Source organism: Hyperolius riggenbachi, chromosome 11, assembly GCF_040937935.1.
Source record: "Hyperolius riggenbachi isolate aHypRig1 chromosome 11, aHypRig1.pri, whole genome shotgun sequence".
Taxonomy (NCBI): domain Eukaryota; kingdom Metazoa; phylum Chordata; class Amphibia; order Anura; family Hyperoliidae; genus Hyperolius; species Hyperolius riggenbachi.
In genome coordinates, this window is record NC_090656.1 from 255,547,047 (window position 1) to 255,568,456 (window position 21,410).

The window sequence follows — 21,410 nt, forward strand, 5'->3', positions numbered from 1 at the left end:
AAAGGTGCTCCCTGTCACTCACTATCGGGGTCCCTGTCACTCACTACCTAACTGGAGGCGCCTGTCACTCACTAGCTAACCTGGGGGTCCCTGTCACTCACTACCTAACTTGGGGGGTCACCATATTAAGGGGGCATTCTGCCTATTTATGTGAAATGCTGTCTATTTATGTGCCTCATGACTGCTGAATGTGTCTTGTTGGGAGCCTTATGATTTGTTGGGGGCCTCATGATTGCTGAATTTGTCTTGTTGGTGGCCTCATGATTTGTTGGGGGCCTCATGATTGCTGAATTTGTCTTGTTGGGGGCCGCATGATTGCTGAATTTGTCTTGTTGGGGGCCTCATGATTTGTTGGAGGCCTCATGATTGCTGAATTTGTCTTGTTGGGGGCCTCCTGATTTGTTGGGGGCCTCATGATTGCTGAATATGTCTTGTTGGGGGTCACATGATTGCTAACTGCGAGACTATGGGAAAAGCTGAATCCTTATCATATGAGACAATAGCATTAAACCTACTTTTTTAGCGTTTTAAAACAGAAAATAAAACTGGGAGGTTCTAAAAAATAGAATACATTTTTCAGGAGTAGGATGGATGAAATTGTTTATCTTCACAGTTTATTTTCAACTTGGATTTTCCATAATGTTCATGTATGAGTTAAAACGTTTGTACAGTATTTAGTTTAAATTGCTGTTGCCACTTTGCGATAGATACCGGTAAGTGACTTTTGGGTTGCAGTTTGGGCACTCGGCCTCCAAAAGGTTCGCCACCACTGTCCTAATCTGATGTCCCACCATTGCTAGGTTCATGTAAATTTGTCTCCACCCGTTACCACACCTATATTCTGGTCCATGGCCCACCCATTTTTTGGTGCGGCGCGATAAGCACGCCGCACAACGTGATCGTCATATTTTTGGCACGCTAGCTGCAGTGTGCTGAATTCTGCTGCCTACAGTATGTACAGTATACGCTGTTCTCTAGTGCTTGCACTGTGTGCTGATTTACCTCCAGTGTGTACAGTGTAAGGTGCTACTCTGTGCCTTTATTGATTGTAAACCAGCTGTATTGTATGCTGATCCCTCCTACTTTCAGTATGTACAGTATTAGCTGTAAAGCCTGGTACACACATACAATTTTGATTAGCCAATTTTAGCTCTGTTCATAAAATTCATTGTCTGTTGGCCCACTTACTGCACGGGGGTGGGAAATTGGGGGTCAGTGATTGACCAATCAAAATTGTATGTGCGTATACATCTTTGATCTATGCCTATACTGATTGTAAATGATCGAAATAAAGGACAGGGGGCTCCGTCCAATATTTCGATGGGCAGGCCCGTTATCCGTAGCTTACACCGCTGCTAAGTTCATGTACATTTGGCCCCACCCATGGCCATGCCCACTCACCGCATGGCCACGCCCATTTTTTGCCGCGCGGACGCGGCGGTTAGCGCGCATGTCCCTGCTGCGGAGACACCGCAGAGCGGGGCTGCTGTGGCTGGGACTCGTAGTCCCTTCAGTTTCAGGAGGACGCGCGTGCGCGCAGAAAGGCAGAATAAATATAGCTGCCAAAAGTAGTCAGCTGACCAGGCTGGTCAGCTGACTCTTTCTCTCCTCCTCATTGGTTCAGCACTTAGGGAGGTGCTGGGAAGAGGGTCATGTATATATACTGCTGGCTGTTCACTTGCTCCCTGTCTGGCGTTGCGATCACATATGTGGGAGCACCCAGATCCGTAGTCAGATCCGCAAGTGTGCCGGGACCAGCTGGAGCTGTAATCCTACACTTAGCTAGATTCTGTTGATAGCTAAAGTACTAGTTTGATTGTGATTATCTGTTATGACTTTTGCCTGCTTTGACCACCCTTCTGAACTCTGATCTTGTACCTCGATATTTCTGATACTCTGTTGCCGATCCCTGGCTCGTTTCTAGACTCCGCCTCAGCCTCCTGATTCTGTACCTCGATATTTCTGATACCCCGTTGCCGAACCCTGCCTGTACTTAGACTCCGCCTTTGTCTCCTGATCTTGTACTGTATCTGTCCGTGTGTGTACGACCTGGCTTGTCCGACCTCGAGAACCGACCTTACCGTTAGAGGCGGTTCCTCGCTCTGTTAGCGACCCTTCCTCCTGAGGGTCACTTTCAGACATCCTTCCTACTGTCAGTCTGACTCCTCCCGTCTTGGAGAGCTCAGGTCTGCGGAAGGAATCTGTGCAGTACTCTTTGCTGCACTGAGGCCTAGTCCTCAAAGTGTTACTGTCACACCAAACACTACACTCTACTCAGGTGAACAGAGGTTAGCTAGTATATCGGATTATCGGTGATACTGCAGATCACTTATAATCTGGTATACATCTGTATTCCCAGTGATACTGCAGATCACCGGTAATCAGATCCTCTCTGTGCTTCACCGATCGTTACAGAACGCCAGACCAATAAACAGATGGACGCACGCACTGACCCTCTGACTGTGCTTGCCACTTCGGTGGATACTATCCATCAAGCACTGGGCCAGCACAAAGCTTTAATTGATGCCCTAACAGGCTCTGTGCAAACCCTTCAGACGTCAGTTGACTCGGTGCGATCCCCACCTAGTGATGACATACGTATGTTCGTACCCGATAAATTTTCCGGCCACAAGTCTGACTTCCGGAATTTTAGGAGTAGAGTGTTGTCCTATTTCGAGTTGAGACCCCGATCCTCGGGGACCGAGACCCAACGGGTCATTTTTATTAAAATCTTGTTAACTGGTGACTCCCAGTCCTGGGCATACAACCTGCCTCCCACAGATACCGCTCTGACCTCGGTAGAGGAGTTTTTTAAAGCCATGGCAGTAATATACGACGACCCTGACCTTGCTAAGACCTCAGAGCGGAAGCTCAAACTTTTGCGGCAAGGCAGAGGTTCGGTCAAAGATTACGCAGCGGAATTCCGTCGGTGGTCAGTTACGGCCAGGTTTGATACATATGCTTTGTTGGATTATTTTCTGTCTGGGCTGTCGGATGAAGTGTCTGACCTAATGTTAAGTCAACCCGAGCCCAAAACAGTCGATGAGGCCATCTCATCGGCCATTCGTATCGACCGCAGGCTACATCATCAGAAACAGATTAGGGGCAGTCATCGGGTCAGGGTGACATCTTATGCAGCACCTCCGGTTTCTCCGTCTCCTTCAGTCTCATCACCTCCAGTCATGCCTCCACCTGAACCAATGCAGATCGGTCGGTCTAAGCTGACCCAAGTGGAGAGAAGACGGAGAATGACGGAACAGTTATGCTTGTACTGTGGTGAAGGGGGGCATAGGGTACGAGACTGTCCCATTAAGCCAGATAAGACTAAGCCGGGAAACGCTACCGCCTAGGAGTTGTAAGGGGTGACACCCTGGGCGCCCAACTCACACCCCTTAAAGAAAGACGTTTTCTCCTTCCTTGTATGATTTCGTGGGGGGACAGAATGGAAGCTACGGAGGCCTTTGTTGACTCGGGCTCCGCGGCTAACTTTATGAGTTCAGAGTTTGCAGAAAAGTTGGGCATTCCGCTCACCCCAGTAAAACCACCTATCCAGGTTACAGCGGTGGACGACTCCCTGCTGCAAAGGGACCGTCCGCTGTCTCAGACACCAGAGGTGGAAGTCACTATTGGGGTTCTGCATAACGAAAGTCTAAGTTTCTTTGTATTACACATGACCACCTCCACAATTGTTTTGGGAATACCCTGGCTGCAGCTCCATTTGCCACAGATTAATTGGGCTACAGGGCAATTAACTAGTTGGTCAGACTTTTGTTCCCAACAGTGTCTAGGGAAGGTGACTTTAGGTCAGACCAAGTTGCATGTGGAGGGGGTTCCCGAGCAATACTCCGAGTTCTCGGATGTATTCTGTCCCAAAGCTGCTGACAAGTTACCTCCTCATCGCCCTTTCGATTGCCCCATCGATCTCCGTGCCGGTTGTATGCCCCCTAGGGGTCACCTGTATAATTTGTCTGGACCAGAGAAAATAGCGATGCAGGAGTACATTCGTGACAATTTAGCCAAAGGGTTAATTCGCCCCTCCCGGTCGCCTGCAGGGGCCGGTTTCTTTTTTGTTAAGAAAAAGGATGGAGGTCTTCGACCATGCATCGACTACCGTGGCCTGAATAAAATCACGGTGAAGAATCGTTATCCTCTACCATTGATAGACGATTTATTTACGCAAGTCACGAATGCTAAGATCTTTTCAAAATTAGATCTGAGGGGTGCATACAACCTGGTCCGCATTAGAAAGGGCGATGAATGGAAGACGGCGTTCAACACTCCCGACGGGCATTACGAGTACTTAGTGATGCCCTTCGGGTTGTGCAATGCGCCAGCCGTCTTCCAAGAATCAATCAACGAGGTATTCAGGGAGGTGTTGGGTAGATTTGTGCTAGTATACCTTGACGATATACTAATCTATTCCAACAACCTCTCCGAGCACAGGGTTCACGTTAAATTCGTGTTGGACAAATTGAGGCAAAATAGGCTGTATGCCAAGGTGGAGAAATGTATTTTCGAGGTGACCACTGTCACATTTTTAGGGTATGTGATCTCCACCTCGGGCCTGTCAATGGATCCTGCCAAGGTCACAGCTGTTCTGGAATGGCCACAGCCAGTGGGGTTGAAGTCCCTGCAAAGATTTTTAGGCTTTGTGAATTACTATAGGAGGTTCATAAAGGGATACTCCACGATGATTGCCCCTCTTACCAGTCTTACAAAAAAGGGGGCAGACACCAACCACTGGTCTCCTGAGGCTGTGGCAGCCTTTTCTCACTTGAAAAAATTGTTTTGCTCTGCACCCATATTGAGACATGTAGACACCTCGTACCCATTCATTGTGGAGGTTGACGCTTTAGAAGTTGGAGTAGGGGCTGTGCTGTCTCAACGCTCTGGGCTGCAGGGGAGGTTGCACCCGTGTGCCTATTTCTCTCGGAGGTTTTACCGGTGGAGAAAAACTACGACATAGGCAACCGGTAACTTCTGGCCATTAAATTGGCATTTGAAGAATGGCGTCACTGGTTAGAAGGGGCAGAACACACGATCACGGTGTATACTGATCACAAGAATCTGGAATACATCGAGGGGGCTAAGAGACTAAGTCCCCGACAGGCCCGTTGGTCGTTATTTTTTACGAGGTTCAGATTCATTATCACGTACACTCCAGGCAGCAAAAACATCAAGGCAGATGCCCTGTCCAGATGTTTCGAATTAGAGAATGTGCGGTATGTGCCAAAAGTAAACCCTCCCGGCAGGCACCTGTCGGTACCTTACAGCCTTTGCCTGCCCCGAGTGAACCATGGACCCACTTGTCCATGGATTTTGTGGGTGAGCTCCCCAGGTCTGAAGGCATGTCGGTCATTTGGGTGGTAGTCGACCGCTTCAGCAAAATGGCCCATTTCGTGCCTTTGAAAGGACTCCCCTCGGCCCAAGAATTGGCTGACCTATTCATCGTCCACATTTTCCGGCTGCACGGCATTCCGGAAAACATTGTGTCCGATCGGGGAGTCCAATTTATCTCTAAATTCTGGAGGGCATTTTGCCACCAAATAAGCATGAAGCTGTCTTTCTCGTCAGGCTACCACCCACAGACCAATGGGCAGACTGAACGAATTAATCAGTCTTTAGAACAGTTCTTAAGATGTTATGTTGCGGAGGCACAGAATGACTGGGTGAAGTTTCTGGCTTTTGCAGAATTCGCACAGAATAATTTAAAGAGTTCTTCTTCTGGTTTTTCCCCGTTCCAGATTGTGACAGGGAGGTCGCCCAAGTTCTCCCCTTTGCCAGTTGCCTCTTCCCCGTTCCCAGCGCTGGAGGATTGGCAGAGGTCACTCAGGGACAATTGGGGAATTGTTAGAAATAATTTACAGAAAGCGTTCCAAAGTCAAAAGGGTCAAGCGGACAAAAGACGTTCCATGGAATGGAAGTTTCAGCCAGGGGACTTAGTCTGGGTGTCCACACGTCACTTGACCCTGAAGCAGCCTTCTGCCAAATTGGACCCCAGGTTTGTGGGTCCGTTTTCTGTGACCAAAAAGATCAACAACGTCACTTATGCCATTGATCTTCCGTCCAGCATGCGGGGCGTAAGATCTTTTCATGTGTCCCTCCTTAAACCTGCAGTTCAGGTGGGTCCCACTCCTCCTCCTGTGATGGTAGAGGAGCGACCAGAGTACGAAATAGAGAAAATAATTGACTCACGTATTGTGCAGAGCTTGGTACAGTATCTGGTGCATTGGAGAGGGTATGGCATTGAGGAGAGACAGTGGGTACCGGGGAGTCGCATGCATGCGGATGAGTTGAGGAGAGAGTTTCATGCCTTACATCCCGAGAAACCTGGTAGGAGTTGTCCGGAGTCCACTCCTCGGGGGGTTGGGGGTACTGTGAGGCTTTGCGGGAAGGCAGCCGCCTCCACTCAGCGTGGGGCGGCTGCTTCCCGTAATGGCAGGTCGGAGTGCGGAGAGACAGCCGCCTCCTCTCAGCGTGAGGCGGCTGCCTCCTTACAGGGCTGCACGGAGCGCGGAGAAACCGCGGTTAGCGCACATGTCCCCGCTGCGGAGACACCGCAGAGCGGGGCTGCTGTGGCTGGGACTCGTAGTCCCTTCAGTTTCAGGAGGACGCGCGTGCGCGCAGAAAGGCAGAATAAATATAGCTGCCAAAAGTAGTCAGCTGACCAGGCTGGTCAGCTGACTCTTTCTCTCCTCCTCATTGGTTCAGCACTTAGGGAGGTGCTGGGAAGAGGGTCATGTATATATACTGCTGGCTGTTCACTTGCTGCCTGTCTGGCGTGCGATCACATATGTGGGAGCACCCAGATCCGTAGTCAGATCCGCAAGTGTGCCGGGACCAGCTGGAGCTGTAATCCTACACTTAGCTAGATTCTGTTGATAGCTAAAGTACTAGTTTGATTGTGATTATCTGTTATGACTTTTGCCTGCTTTGACTACCCTTCTGAACTCTGATCTTGTACCTCGATATTTCTGATACTCTGTTGCCGATCCCCGGCTCGTTTCTAGACTCCGCCTCAGCCTCCTGATTCTGTACCTCGATATTTCTGATACCCTGTTGCTGAACCCTGCCTGTACTACCCTGCCTGTACTTTGACTCCGCCTTTGTCTCCTGATCTTGTTCTGTATCTGTCCGTGTGTGTACGACCTGGCTTGTAGGACCTCGAGAACCGACCTTACCGTTAGAGGCGGTTCCTCGCTCTGTTAGCGACCCTTCCTCCTGAGGGTCACTTTCAGACATCCTTCCTACTGTCAGTCTGACTCCTCCCGTCTTGGAGAGCTCAGGTCTGCGGAAGGCAGGGGCGTAGGAATAGGCCCTGCAGCCCCTGCGCCCGCGGGGGGGCCCGGCCCCCCCCCCCCGGGGCCCGCTCGGGGCCGTTTTGTGGGTGCTGGAGGGGTGGCAGCATGAGGGGAAAGCCTTGCCCACAGTCGGCGGGGAGAGGGGTAGTTCCCCCCTCTCCCTCACCTCGGGGCTCTCCCCTCTGCGCTCCCCTCCAGCTCGTAAGTGTCTGTGGGGCTGTGGTGGGCAGCGAGCGGCGGGCAGATACATACCTGCTTCCGTGCGTTCCATCGGAGACTTCTCCCTCTAGCGGCTGACGTCACTTCCGGAAGTGACGTCAGCCGCTAGAGGGAGAAGTCTCCGATGGAACGCACGGAAGCAGGTATGTATCTGCCCGCCGCTCGCTGCCCACCACAGCCCCACAGACACTTACGAGCTGGAGGGGAGCACAGAGGGGAGAGCCCCGAGGTGAGGGAGTGGGGGGAACTACCCCTCTCCCCGCCGACTGTGGGCAAGGCTTTCCCCTCATGCTGCCACCCCTCCAGCACCCACAAAACGGCCGCGAGCGGGGGGGGCGCTCAGAAAATCTGCAGGGGGGCCCGGTGGGGCCTAGTTACGCCCCTGGCGGAAGGAATCTGTGCAGTACTCTTTGCTGCACTGAGGCCTAGTCCTCAAAGTGTTACTGTCACACCAAACACTACACTCTACTCAGGTGAACAGAGGTTAGCTAGTATATCGGATTATCGGTGATACTACAGATCACTTATAATCTGGTATACATCTGTATTCCCAGTGATACTGCAGATCACCGGTAATCAGATCCTCTCTGTGCTTCACCGATCGTTACAGTCCTCAATTTCTACTGCCCATATACTTATCAATTTTGCCATTCGATTTCCTGCAGATTCAATCACTTTGATCGATCGATCACTTTTGATAAAAAAAATCAATCATAATTATCAATTGGACAGGACAGAGTCCAGAATTAAATATTGTGGAACATTTGGTGGAAATCTATAAGTGTATGGGCAGCTTAACCCCTTTATATCTGTCCGTGGTACTGCTTGCTGGATGCATGCACTTTGTAAGGAGCAAATACTGATGAGGGCATTCCCAGCACTCAGCACCTTTTCTTTGTCTATTTATGGTTTCTGCTGGTATTAGTAGTTTACAATTAAATGTGGGCATTTGGATGCTGCTGCTGCTGCTGCTGCTGCTGCTGCAGGCATCATTTTTACTGGGATTAAACCAAACCTGAACAGGTCAAACTCGACAAGCAGTTAAACTGGTAAGTGATTATTGGCCATATAGTGAGTGCAGTGGTGGATAGAATGCTTGTTTCATTAGCCACACGTGATTGGCAAACCAACTCTGTTGCAGCTCTCTTCTTCTTCCCAGTGGGTGTAGCTAGTGGGAGAATGATGGGGGAGGAAATGATCAATCAGGAGTGACCATGTGTCACCCATAGTGGGCAGAACAACAGAGGCCAAGCTAGATTTCCCAGCCTCCCTTTATTACAGTAGAGGATATGTTAGGAGGAATAGAGACTTGCACTCCATGGGAAGTAGGTGATGAACTGTGGAGTCCAAGTCTGCAGGGGTCAAGTCCTGGAAAAAGAGGTGAGTGGACTCACCCTAAAAAACCCTGCGCCACGCCAAAAAATGGGCGTGGTCAAGCATAACGTGGGCATGGTCATGGGTAGGGCCAAATATACATGACCTTAGCAGTGATGTAAAAGGAAAAGGTCTGCTGGGGAAGTTTGAGCTCTGCCGTAGTGTATCCTCCCAAAATAGATGTAATCTGACAGCATTTCACCAAAAAGACACATAATCTGGTAGAAGTTCCTCCAAAATACAGATAATATGGCAGTGACTCCCCCAAAATAGACAATGTGACAGCAGCAGTTCCCCCAACATACACATAATCTGGAAGCAGTTCCCCCAAATACGCAAAACCTGGCAGCGGATCACCCAAAATACACGTAACACCCAAAATACATATCATCTGGCAGCAGTGGTCCCCCAAACATACACAATCTGGCAGCAGTTCCCTAAAATACACGTAATCTGGCAGCAGCCGTTCCCCTAACATACATATAATCTGGCAGCTGTTCCCCAAAATACATAACAGCGGTTCCACAAAAATGCAGATAATCTGACAGCAGTTCCCCCAAAATAGGTACCCCCAGCAGAGGTAGCCTGGTCTATAGGTGTCCCCAGTATAAGTAGCCATGAGTATAGTAGTCCCAGTATATGTAGCCAGAGGTACAGAGGTATCGTTGCCTAGTATATGTAGCCAGGGGTATATGTGCCCAGTATATGTAGCCAGAGGTATCGTTGCCTAGATTTATGCTTCACATGTTTAAAGTCCAACAGCCGGATGAAATAAAGCTGTTTTTATGCTTTGAACTTTGCAAGTGCCAGCCTGCTTTCTCCTGTCTGCATGATTGATGTTTGTATACTCCCAGGCTTGAGCACGTTTTCTCTGGCATACAACTACCCTATCTGCTGCCTCTGAATTTCCATCATGAATGGTTGCTAACAATGCTGTCTGCCAGCTGCTGCTAAATTGCTGTAGTGCCTGTTCTGTTTTCTATATTTCTGTTGCCTAGAATATGTAGCCAGGGGTATATGTGCCCAGTGTATGTAGTCAGGGGTTTAGTAGTCCCCAGTATATGTAGCCAGAGGTATAGGTGTCCAGTATATGTAGCCAGGGGTATAGGTGCCCAGTATATGTAGTCAGGAGTTTAGTAGTCCCCAGTATATGTAGCCAGGGGTATATGTGCCCAGTATATGTAGTTAGGGGTATATGTGCCCAGTATATGTAGTCAGGGGTATATGTCCCCAGTATATGTAGGCAGGTGTATATGCCCCAGTATATGTAGTCAGGGGGTATATGTCCCAGTATATGTAGCTAGGGGTATATGTGCCCAGTATATGTAGCCAGGGGGATATGTGCCCAGTATATGTAGCCAGGGGTATATGTGCCCAGTATATGTAGGCAGGGGTATATGTCCCAGTATATGTAGTCAGGGGTATATGTGCCCAGTATATGTAGTCAGGGGTATATGTGCCCAGTATATGTAGTCAGGGGTATATGTGCCCAGTATATGTAGGCAGGGGTATATGTGCCCAGTATATGTAGGCAGGGGTATATGTCCCCAGTATATGTAGCCAAGGGTATATGTCCCAGTATATGTAGGCAGGGGTATATGTGCCCAGTATATGTAGGCAGGGGGTATATGTGCCCAGTATATGTAGTCAGGGGTATATGTCCCAGTATACGTAGGCAGGGGTATAGGTGCCCAGTATATGTAGTCAGGGGTATATGTCCCAATATATGTAGGCAGGGGTATATGTCCCCAGAATATGTAGCCAGGGGTATATGTGCCCAGTATATGTAGTCAGGGGTATATGTCCCCAGTATATGTAGGCAAGAGTATATGTCCCCAGTATATGTATTCAGGGGTATATGCCCCAGTATATGTAGGCAGGGGTATATGTCCCCAGAATAGGTATTCAGGTGTCCCCCCAGCATGAGGGGAGCAGCGCAGTGGAAGGAGAGCTATGCGGACAGCGGGGAAGGGGGGGCCATCTCCCCCCTCCTTCCCTCACCTTAGGGCTCTCCATCCCTCGCTCTCCCCTCCAGAACTAATGTGCAGGCGGCTGGCAGCAGGCGGGACTTACCTCTTCCTCGTTCCGGCGCAAGAGGGAGCTATCCGCTGCCGCAAGTCTGGTCTGGTCTAGACCAGAGCAGCGGCATGCAAATCTTACCCGGATCCAGGGCCGGTTTAAGCAACAATGGGGCCCCAGGGCAAAATAAACCTGCCCCCCCCCCCCCCAACAGATACCCCGGAGCAAAAATTGGCATTTTTGAAAAATTGTTTTTTTCCTCTTCTTCCCAATGATCTCCTTAACATATCCTGCAAATTTAGGGTTTCTAGAATTTAAGGTGGATTTGCTATTAACTATTAAAGTCAGCTGGTTTTTAAATGTGCATTTTTTTTCCTTTGAAACTTTTAAATCGATTTTCTCAAGAAGTATAAGGTCGATTTGAAATTTTTTTTCCTCTTGTAGCCACTGGGGGCCCCTACAAGCTCTGGGGCCCTGGGGCAGCTGCCTCCTTTGCCTTTATGGGATCGTGGAAGAGGTGAGTCACGCCCACTGCCAGCCGCCGCACATTAGTTCTGGAGGGGAGAGAGAGGGATGGAGAGCCCTAAGGTGAGGGAAGGGGGGTGGGATGTCCGCCCTTCCCCGCTGTCCACACAGCTCTCCTTCCACTGCGCTGCTCCCCTCCACACATGCCAGGATGGACAGGGTCCACCCTCTGAAAAAAGCACGTGGACGTCGTCCACCAGTGTCCACGCCCCATTCGACCCCTGCAAGTCTGTATCTTTGCTGATGAAGTTGACACATATTTTTAAAATATAAAATAGGAAATGAGTGCCACATTCTTACAGCAGATACCAATACCTTGGATTCAGCAGCATCCACAATATAGGGACTGAGAAGCCAACAACCAAATGCACATAACTGCTAACAATGTGGTTATATTATAAGTCCACTTATTTAGGCAGCACTAATACAGATAAAAGAGATAAAAAGAACATAGTGTGCCATCATGGCAGAGTATCAAAAACTTTAATAAGCCACACGACGATACAAGTAAAACCTACCCCTATGACGGGTGAAGTGTGCATTAGTTGTAATCGGGCTCCTGATGAAGGGGGCGTCCCCCGAAATGCACTGTGACCCTTGACCTGACCGGAGCGTGAGCTTGTGGATGGGTTCCCAGGATTAACTGTTTGGTTGCAGAGCACTGGTGGTCACGGCGTCCGCCTGGGAGCCCGGTCCTGATGAACTCACACTTCACCCTTCATAAAGGTAGGTTTTACTTGTAGGGTAGGTTTTACTTGTATCATGTGGCTTATTAAAGTTTTTGATACTCTGCCATGATGGCAGGCTATGTTCTTTTTATGTCTTTCAGTGACACGTATTGTTACTATAAGTGACGGGGCATAACTAAACTTCATGGGGCCACCTGACAAAATCTGTTATGGGTCATTTGGACACACAGAGTCCAGCCATATATTACTATTTCATGGACAACCACTTTTCATTTTTGACTTTGATTGGAGTGTATGTTGAAGCATCCCATTTGGGTCTCCGTTACTGACGTGCCATTATCAGAGCTTTCGGTCTGCTTATCTTAGTGGAGTTCTTTGGTGGGTGCGCATATCAGGCCACAACTTTGCTACTGCCACAAAACAATGTGCTGATGGAACCACAGATAACTCTCCAATTTTTTTTACAGTTTTGATGGATTGTGCAATCACCGTTGTGGTCTCCACTCACGAGATGAACATCTCCGGCCTGGCAGCTGGATACGATCTGCAGTATATACTTGATGTGAACGGGACTCTGGTGAAGGCGTTTATTGGCACCTACAGTAGCGCATCACTGACAAGCCTTTTGTCTGGCACAGAGTATGTCATCCACTATGGAGACATCATCTACAGCTGCACCTACTCTTGTACTACCAGTAAGTTTTAAAGAGTACCTGTAGGGAAAAAAGTGCCCCAACTGGATACTCACCTCAATAAAGAGAAGCCTCTGGGTAATGCTGAGGCTTCCCCTGTCCTAACCCTAACCTTCTACTCCTCCACCGGCCCAATCCAACTATGTGTCCTCTGGAAAACCGTGGACAAGCCCTTGTTGACAGCTCGTGCATGTGCAGTAGGTTGGGATTGGCTTTTTCCACTGAAGCCCGAGTAGGTCTGTGCTACTGTGCAGTAAGGAACTGTTAAATCACTCTAGAGAGTCTTTATCCATAGCCCCAAGGTTTTCCCTTTCACCAAACCATTAAAAGCATTACAATAATACATTTTGTTGTTCTTCTACACATATAAATATTTTTTTCCCTTTGCTCTTGCCCAGTGCCCACGCCTGTGCAGCAGCTGCAGGTGGCCAGCCAGACCACCAGCTCCATCGCCCTGAACTGGAGCCAGCCGGAGGAGTATCAGAGCACTTATACCTACAGGGTGGAAACCTACCTCACATCGCTATCTACACAGGTCAATTATGGGACAGTTGTGACCAATGAATCGGCTACAATAATAGACCTGACAGCGGGAGAGACCTACACCTTCAAGGTGTACACCATAGCTGCAGATAAAATCACCGACTCAGAGCCAACATCCATAACTGCCTGCACAGGTGAGTCCTGCTGGAGAATGGCTCCCTCCTTGCGCCTCTATGGACCGCAATGCAACTTAGTGGCTATGGGGTGGCAGGTCCTTATTTTGGAGCTACACTCATTGGCAGGGCTGGCCTAGTACTTTATGGCCAGCAGTTTAGTGTGAGGGGAGAGGAAGGAGGTTTGACTAAAAGGTACAGTAGCTGAGCCTTGATGATTAGTGTTAGACGATAAGGTAGCAGAGAAGGAGGTTATAATGCTGGGAATACACCATACGTTTTTTCAGCAGATAGATGGTTCGATCATTTCCGACATGTCCAATCTTATTTTCGATCGTTTTTCTGATCGATTTCTCATAGAAGTGAATGGAAATAGATAAGAAAAGATAAGAAAATAGATCGGGAAAATCGATCAGAAATAAGATCGGACAGTAAATCGACTGAAAAATCTCATTGTGTATTCCCAACATAACTTCTAGGGGAGGGGGTTGGTGTAATGCTGGGAATACATGGTTCATTTTTGAGCCATTTAGATGGCTCGATAGATAATTGCCGACATGTCCGATCTCCTGCCCGATCGTTTCACCGCTCGATTCCGGATTGCAGTGAATGGAAAAAGATAAGAAAAACAAGTGGAAGATAAGAGAATTGACCAAAGAAATCGACGAAACGATCGAGGCACAGAATCGAGATGAAAAATTGAGCCGTGTATGCCCAGCATTAGTCGCGCAGATAGGGGTAGTGTTAGGCGTATAGATATGGGTATTGTAGGGATGGGCGTCGACGCGCTCGCGCATGCGCAGAAGCCACGGCCTGGCGCCCTACCCAGGTTAGCAGCCACTACGGAAGGGACCCCAGGAGACCGGCTGACAGCCGAGCTGTGCCGAGGGACACATAAGCTCCTAGGTAAGTAAATCTGCTATAATTTAATACTTTATAATTTATAATTTGCATCATGTATTTTGTAAAGGATTTTTATTCATAAACTTTTACTATTTTTTAGGGGCTCAATTTATGAATAAGTGAAGGGTGAATGGATTTTTGTTGCAAATTGATGCACACTGCTTATTAAGTGAATTTAATGAAATGACAATAAAACTACGATTTTAGTACACTTGACTGCCAGTGCTCCTCTATCAATCTTTTTCTAGTCACTTTGTTGGTGGGGGTAAAAGGGGACCCTCACTATTGAGGTGGCAGCAGGACCGAGCGGCAAACTTGTACAGGTATGTATGAGAGCTTCCAGCCGCTCACTCTGCATACCCTGCCTAGCCTGCCAGGCTGAGATGCAGGAATGGTCGTAGTCAGCCAACTTCGCTACACTGAAACTACAAGTAGTTTTATGCAATTACGCTTTGCCAAACTACGGCTTTGAAATCAAATATTCACTTCGTATGCATTTCGTAGACTACACGTTAAAATATGCAATTACGCGTAGTGTGAAGCGTAGTTATGCGGATGCTTATGCCCATATGCAGAAAAGTTTACGCATTTATTCCTTTAAAAAGCTTATACCGGGAACTCTTCTATGTGTACATTCCCCTTTCCAATGCGTAAATTTGTGAGCATACCATCGCACGCGGAAAATTAGACGCAATACACATGTTAACTACGCATAGTGGGCGTAAGCCAGTGCGAATTATGCATCGTAGTTCACATCTACGCATCGTAGTTCGTAGGTGGATCTTCAAAACTACGCTTACGAATTTACGCGTAGCAAAGTACAGCTACGCGTAAATTCGTAAGCGTAGTTTTGAAACTCCACCTACGAACTACGATGCGTAGATGCAAACTACGAGCTGTAAATTCTCACTGGCATAGTTTCTGCTCATCCCCGCTGAGAGGAAACACTTCCTCAGCAGCAGGAAAAATTTGGCACTGCAGCCAAATAATGTTTTACTTTATTCGACTGCTAAAAAACACAAAACCAGTGTTACAGCATCACCCATGGTGTTTAGGGGACCGCCCCCTCAATATGCACAAAACTAGGATTAATTGTAAGTATAAGATGATAAAAGGAAGAAGGGTTGCATCTAACTGGTTGGAATAGTGCGACGGGTGAATATTTATGCTACAATAAAGCTCATAACTACACTATAGAAATTGAAACTGGTTTATTATTATTATTCATGTGCTAAGTATGGAATAAGACATTTCTCCAATACTGAAAACTTTTCCCCCCATTTTTCCAGTTCCCAGCCAAGTCTCCTCCATCACAGTGAACCAGTCGGTGGATTCTCTGGTGGCGAGCTGGACGACCCCAGCAGGAAATGTGGATTATTATATTGTCAATATAACAGGAGATGTAAATAGCACAATACACACCAGCGCTACACAAGTGACTGTCACAGGATTATACCCAGGCAGAGAATATACAGTCACTGTGCAGACAGTCACTGGGAACTGCAGCAGTGACATCACTACAGTGGCACAGGCCACGTGTAAGTACGATCAGAGTCCAATGATTATTTCAGTTATTCTCTGTATGCTAATCGTTTTCCTGACTTCACCAAAACGGAATTATCAGTTGGCTCCAGCAAAAAATAGGAGGATCTCCAGCTAGACTCATGTGGGTTCTACCCAACTGTTGGTTGTGCCTTTACCCAGCCCCTCCCCCATCACCCTGCCCCTCCTACATCACACTGCTAAACAGAGGGTGCTCGCCAGTTATCGGTACACTCTGCATTGTGAAGAACCCATTGTAGAGCCATGACATCATCCCTCAGGATCAATTTGCTCAAAGGATAATCAAGGCAAAAGGGCTGAAAAAAATGTGTTTAGCTTATTTGCTGTATAAAGCATCTGGGACAGGGACTGCATCTGTACCCCCCCCCCCCCCCCCCCAAAAAAAAAAAAAAGGATACAGAACTTTACTCATGTATCCCTATGTGTGTGGTGATTTTACTAGTTAAGTCTAAATTTTGTCTTAAATGGCAGAGATACTATGTCAGCCTACAGAAACTGCTAATATTAACTTTTGTTGCAGACTTGCTTTTTGTAAAAAGGACACAAGATGGCAGCACTGAGCAGCTAAGTTGGTGGAACTAAAATGACGCATGAGAAGGGCCAGTAGGTGAAGAGAAGGTCGCATAGACAGTTGCCAAGCGACCACAGTGTGCAAATTAGGGGAATTTGCTGGGACTTTCCCCAAGCCCCGCGCAGCCTGTTAGAGACACACAGTGCAGGCGCAGGGGGCAGAGCTTGATGGGGTGTAGCTGGTTGGAACCAGCCAGAGAGCGGGAGATCGAGAGGGAATGTGGAGGAGAGAGGACTTGAGCAGGAGCCAGCGGTGCAGGGTGGGAGTCCAGACCAGCGCAGAGAAAGGCCATAGCATTCGCCCGGAAGCTAAGGGGACCCGGCGGCCACACAGTAAGGACAGTGGCGGTCAGCCAGGACACTACCCGGAGCCAGAGCGGCAGACCCGGACTAAACTTCTACCTAAAGACATTCACAATCAGATGAGTATAGGCCTGAGAGCCACATCTAAGCCATAAAGTGTGTACAGTTAGTAGCTAGTGTCCAGCGTCACTTGCTGAAGATAGCAAACTAGAACCTGGAGAGGCCCAGATTGTACCTCTGAGTGCTATTGCTAAAGACTGCCTATGTAAGAGTGCTGTACAGGCACAGAGACTTTGTGCTGAGAATACAGTTATTTATGCAGAAGAAAGATGCAGATCTAAAGTGAGACAAGTTGCTATTGCTTATAAAAAGTTCATGCCCTACTGTCACTGAAAGACATTCTCTTCTACCCAAAGTTCCCTGCTAAGCTGACACAGCCCCTAATTGCCTGAGGTCCTGTTATATAGAGACATTATCCCTTTCAAGTCCATTTCAAGTCAAGAGTTAAACGTCATATGTTAATGTGTTCTGCATAATTACAAAGAGTTTGATATTTAAAGAGAACCTGTCAGTATTATCAAGTTAAGTGAAGAGAAGGAGTTGCCTAGCATCTTGTGATACTTAAGTGTGCTACAGAGAAAGTAAACTGTAATCTGGTCAAGATACAGAGTTAACCTACTTGGATTACAAGCTTTGCATCAACTCTAATTCAGAGCTTATTCAGCCTTAACATCAAAGTGCACTTAAAGAAAGTTGTATTGTAGGAGGGTGGTGTTGATGGTATAGAGGGGTGCATCGGTCACTTTATATTTTATTTCATTTATCTTTATTTAGCTTTTTTGATTATTTGATTTATATGTTATTTTGTTTGTTATTTTGGGGAGCCCAATCCTAAGGGGAGGTATTAAACTAAAGAGTCTAAAAGATCTTGGAGCAAGGTGAATGTCCTGAATGGACCAACCATCTAACTGTCATCCATTCAGTGCCATATTGCGAACTGTCACAAGTTTCCCCCAAGGTTTTGCTGAGCAATATAGATTGGACTTGGTGGCAAGGTATTGAGAACTATTAGGTACTGGACTGAATTGCTCAGTAGACCAACCGTTTCCCCAGCCCACGCTGTAAAGTGGTTGATTGTTGTACAAGAAGACCTATTGTAGCTCACTATAATTTCTGTGTAACAAACCGTTTCCTTTTACAGGTATTACCGGTGCACCGGGTGTAAAGCATAGATATTGTGTACTTTTGACCTTTGATGTGCAAGGGAGTAGTGTGTTGACATTGAAGTGTTTTGGTTGACAACAATTGACTTGACCACTGTTCGGTTGTGAATAAATCTTTGATAATTTCATCTGAGTCAGTGTCTAGTGGATTCCACTCAGCCAGAGCCTGGTACAAGCGGTTTCATACGGGTTACACATCCTCCTTTTCCCCTCAATTGCCTCCAACTGCAGCAAAAAGTGTCTAGACCTTCCCCTGGATTGCCATACTTGACCTAGAAGCAGTACTGTCCATTACATGCCATGCCTGCACAGTTCGCCGCAGTATAAAATGAGGCTGCCCAGTCTTTTCTCTCAGTGCATCCTGTCCATGCTAAGTAGGTGCAGCCTCAGATGCACTGCTGCCAGCGATGTGAGCGCACATGCTTGGAGTCCTGGAGACTGCCGGGGAGTGTGAATATGGTGGCTGAGGGTTTCTAGGTGCAGCCTGCCAAGCTGCGCAGGCGCGGCATGTAATTCGCAGTACTGCTTCTTGGGCAAGGATGGCAACCCAGGGGAGGGTCCGCGCCCGGTCCGGACACTTTTCGCCACAGTTGGAGGCAACCAGGGGGAAAAGAAGGACACATTCCGTGTTCCAGATACTTTATGCAGCAAATAAAGAAAAAACTTTAATTTAGCCATGTCGCTTTAGTTATCCCTTTAACTGTTCAAATCATATCTACTTTGTTGATATTTTGATTATATTGCTGTTCCAATTATACGTCCTTTGTTGATGGTTTATGTTTTTCTTTTTCTTGCACAGATCCCTCCCCACCAAGCAGTATAGACTTCACGGAAGTTGGAGAAATCAGCATCACGTTGTCATGGGGAGAACCAGTAAATATGACCAATGTGACAAAATTCTATTATGTAACATACTGGAATTCCATGTCACTCACCAACACGAGGACGGTGACCTGTTACACAACAAGCATCACCTTGCAGAACCTGACATCTGGGACTAACTACACCATCTCCGTGGTAACAGTCGGTGTGCAGGGGTATCAGAGCACCCCTGTGAGTAGATGGGTGCTCATACGTAAGTTCATTTTGTCCAAATTAGGTTAAAACTAACTGACAGGTTACACTGTTTTGGCTGCGTGTTTTAGAAGAAATAACCAGTGTGATAAATGTACAGTATGTAAAGTAATGTAATCAGCAATGCAAATTTTAACTCAGAACACCACCAACTACACACATAACTTCAAAACCATTTCAGACAAACACATTTCCCATTACCAAGGTCAACAATATGCTTTTTACCTCTAGTGTAGCCATGGAACAGTGTGAGTGGATGATGGGCAGAACAACGTTACCCCGAACATTATCATCAACATGACACAATCCTATCCCACTTTTTATAACAGGCACAGGTACGAAAACATGCTTTTAAAGGTAACCTAAAATGAAGAAGGACAAAAGGATTGGGTGATGGACACCATGGAAAAAACACAGAGACAACGGGAGCCTAATAGTGCAATTCGTCATTTGGTGTTTTTAGAAAATAACGCTTAGAGGAAATATACTCCCAAAGGTGGGTTGCAAAATGGGGCAACCAACCACATGAAGGAGGTGGCGAACGCTAGCTTGTCTCCATTTGGGTACCTCCAGGAATAGCTGTGTGGTCACAATCTTGAAAAGGAACTGGTCCTGCAGGTGGCGATGCCACTGTAGACTGTAAACCCCCCCCCCCTTTTTAAAAGGGGAGGTTAGACTACCACAACAGGGGTGAAGAGGCACCCAGGATGGATAAAACTTGATTAAAGCAGATAAAATATAAAAAAAGTGGAGGTCGCTTAACTCTGAAAACGACCCAATCAATTGTAAACAAGGTAGATTTTGTTTTGCACTGGCAATGGTCTCGTGAGTACAAGCCCTCTTTCTCAGGCCAATAACAGTTCTGCAGTTTAGATGCCAAAAAGCTTGGAGCGGCTCTCACTCTGAAATGCGTTGCCTGTGCAAAATAAAATATACCTTGTTTACAATTGATTATTTCATTTTGATAGGTAAGCCACCTCAACTTTTTTCTATTTAATCTGCTTGTAATCAAGTTTTATCCATCCTTGGCATCGCTTCAGCCCTGTTCTGAAATGAAGAAACTCACTCCAGGTTAGGATACATACAAGGCTGAAGGCTGCTAAGGAGTAACAAAGTGCTATTCGACCTGGCAAGTCAAATGTCTACAACGGGGCACAGCCGAGGAACGAAGGGACTGGCCGAAGATTGGAAAGGTTCTCTGGTATCCAGACCCTTCCATCTACTTAGGTATGTTTCAAATATGAAGAGTTTCCTTGCCTCAAGTTTTCTTTAAAAAGACACACATTTTCCAGATCTTAAGTAGTGCAAGGCTTTTCTAGATCAGGAGAGTATTGGAATCGTCACCATATAGGAAAATGCTTTACACAAACAACTTTACACAAATGTTACATCGACATGTAAAATAATGGGGACATCACAGAGATAGAAGCCATGATGATATCCCGAGCACAGCGAAGTGACTGGCATAGCTGTGTATCTCTGTCAGTTTCCAGTAATGGCCAGACTACTTGGTAAGCCGTATCCATAACCTATTATGTTCTTTGTGGTAGTAGGTCATCATGGTCCTCTTTGGCCACCCTGCACAGCATACCTGCTTCCTTCCCATCACTCCAGGGTAGGGTGGTTCAAGGCCGAGGCGGGTTTCTACCAACCAGAGGCGCTGTGCAGGTACTCTGGCTTGCAACATCCATGATATCCAAATAAAAGCTCCCCATTACTGGAAAAGGGAGTTTTCAGTATACAAAATTGTGCATTCCAGCCTGTTTTTATTGCATCCATTGTGCATTTAAGAACTGATCTAGGATGGCCTCGCCATACACACCCTCATCAGCACCTTTCTGCATGAGAGGAGAAGCTGGAAAATCTATGATGATGGGTAAGTAAACATGTTTTCCTTATCTTTGTTATATTATTTATGTCACTTTTTTAAAATCTGTTTCCCTTTCCTTTTAGAGGCCATCTCCAGAAACAGATCTAAAACTACAATGTAATAGGTCAGTAATTTGAATGCTCCCATGACCTTGTTTTTGTGAAAAGAGTGATCTGCAGCTACCAAAAACGTGGTTATTTTGATTACATGACCAAAATCTGTAAAGTACAGAGTCAGTTTTGTTTAGGCTCTGTGGAAGAGGCTACTGCAGCTGCCTGGATTGCATCATCCTCAATGTTCAGACGGTCAGGGGGAAAGGACAGTGTAAATCTGTGTGAGAAGCAGGGCTGGGACAAGATTCTCCAGCACTAGAGACTAAGATTGCAAAATGTGCCCCCCACACTACAATAGCCAGATGTGCTAACCCCC

The 21,410-nt window shown here is 47.1% G+C and overlaps 1 protein-coding gene across 2 annotated transcripts in view; it reads left to right on the forward strand.

Moving 5' to 3' along the window:
• LOC137538756 (receptor-type tyrosine-protein phosphatase H-like) overlaps window positions 1-19,776 on the forward strand; it is a 49,134-nt gene extending 29,358 nt beyond the window's left edge. The window contains exons 3-7 of one of the 2 annotated variants that reach the window (XM_068261067.1): window positions 12,595-12,822; window positions 13,218-13,496; window positions 15,668-15,916; window positions 18,837-19,112; window positions 19,343-19,776. In XM_068261067.1, coding sequence (XP_068117168.1) covers window positions 12,595-12,822; window positions 13,218-13,496; window positions 15,668-15,916; window positions 18,837-19,112; window positions 19,343-19,347 — 1,037 coding nt within the window. In that variant the 3' untranslated portion in view covers window positions 19,348-19,776. Of the gene's footprint in view, window positions 1-12,594; window positions 12,823-13,217; window positions 13,497-15,667; window positions 15,917-18,836 lie in introns of both variants that reach the window. The other variant, XM_068261066.1, reaches the window with a different exon arrangement.
• Window positions 19,777-21,410: the final 1,634 nt, after the last annotated feature.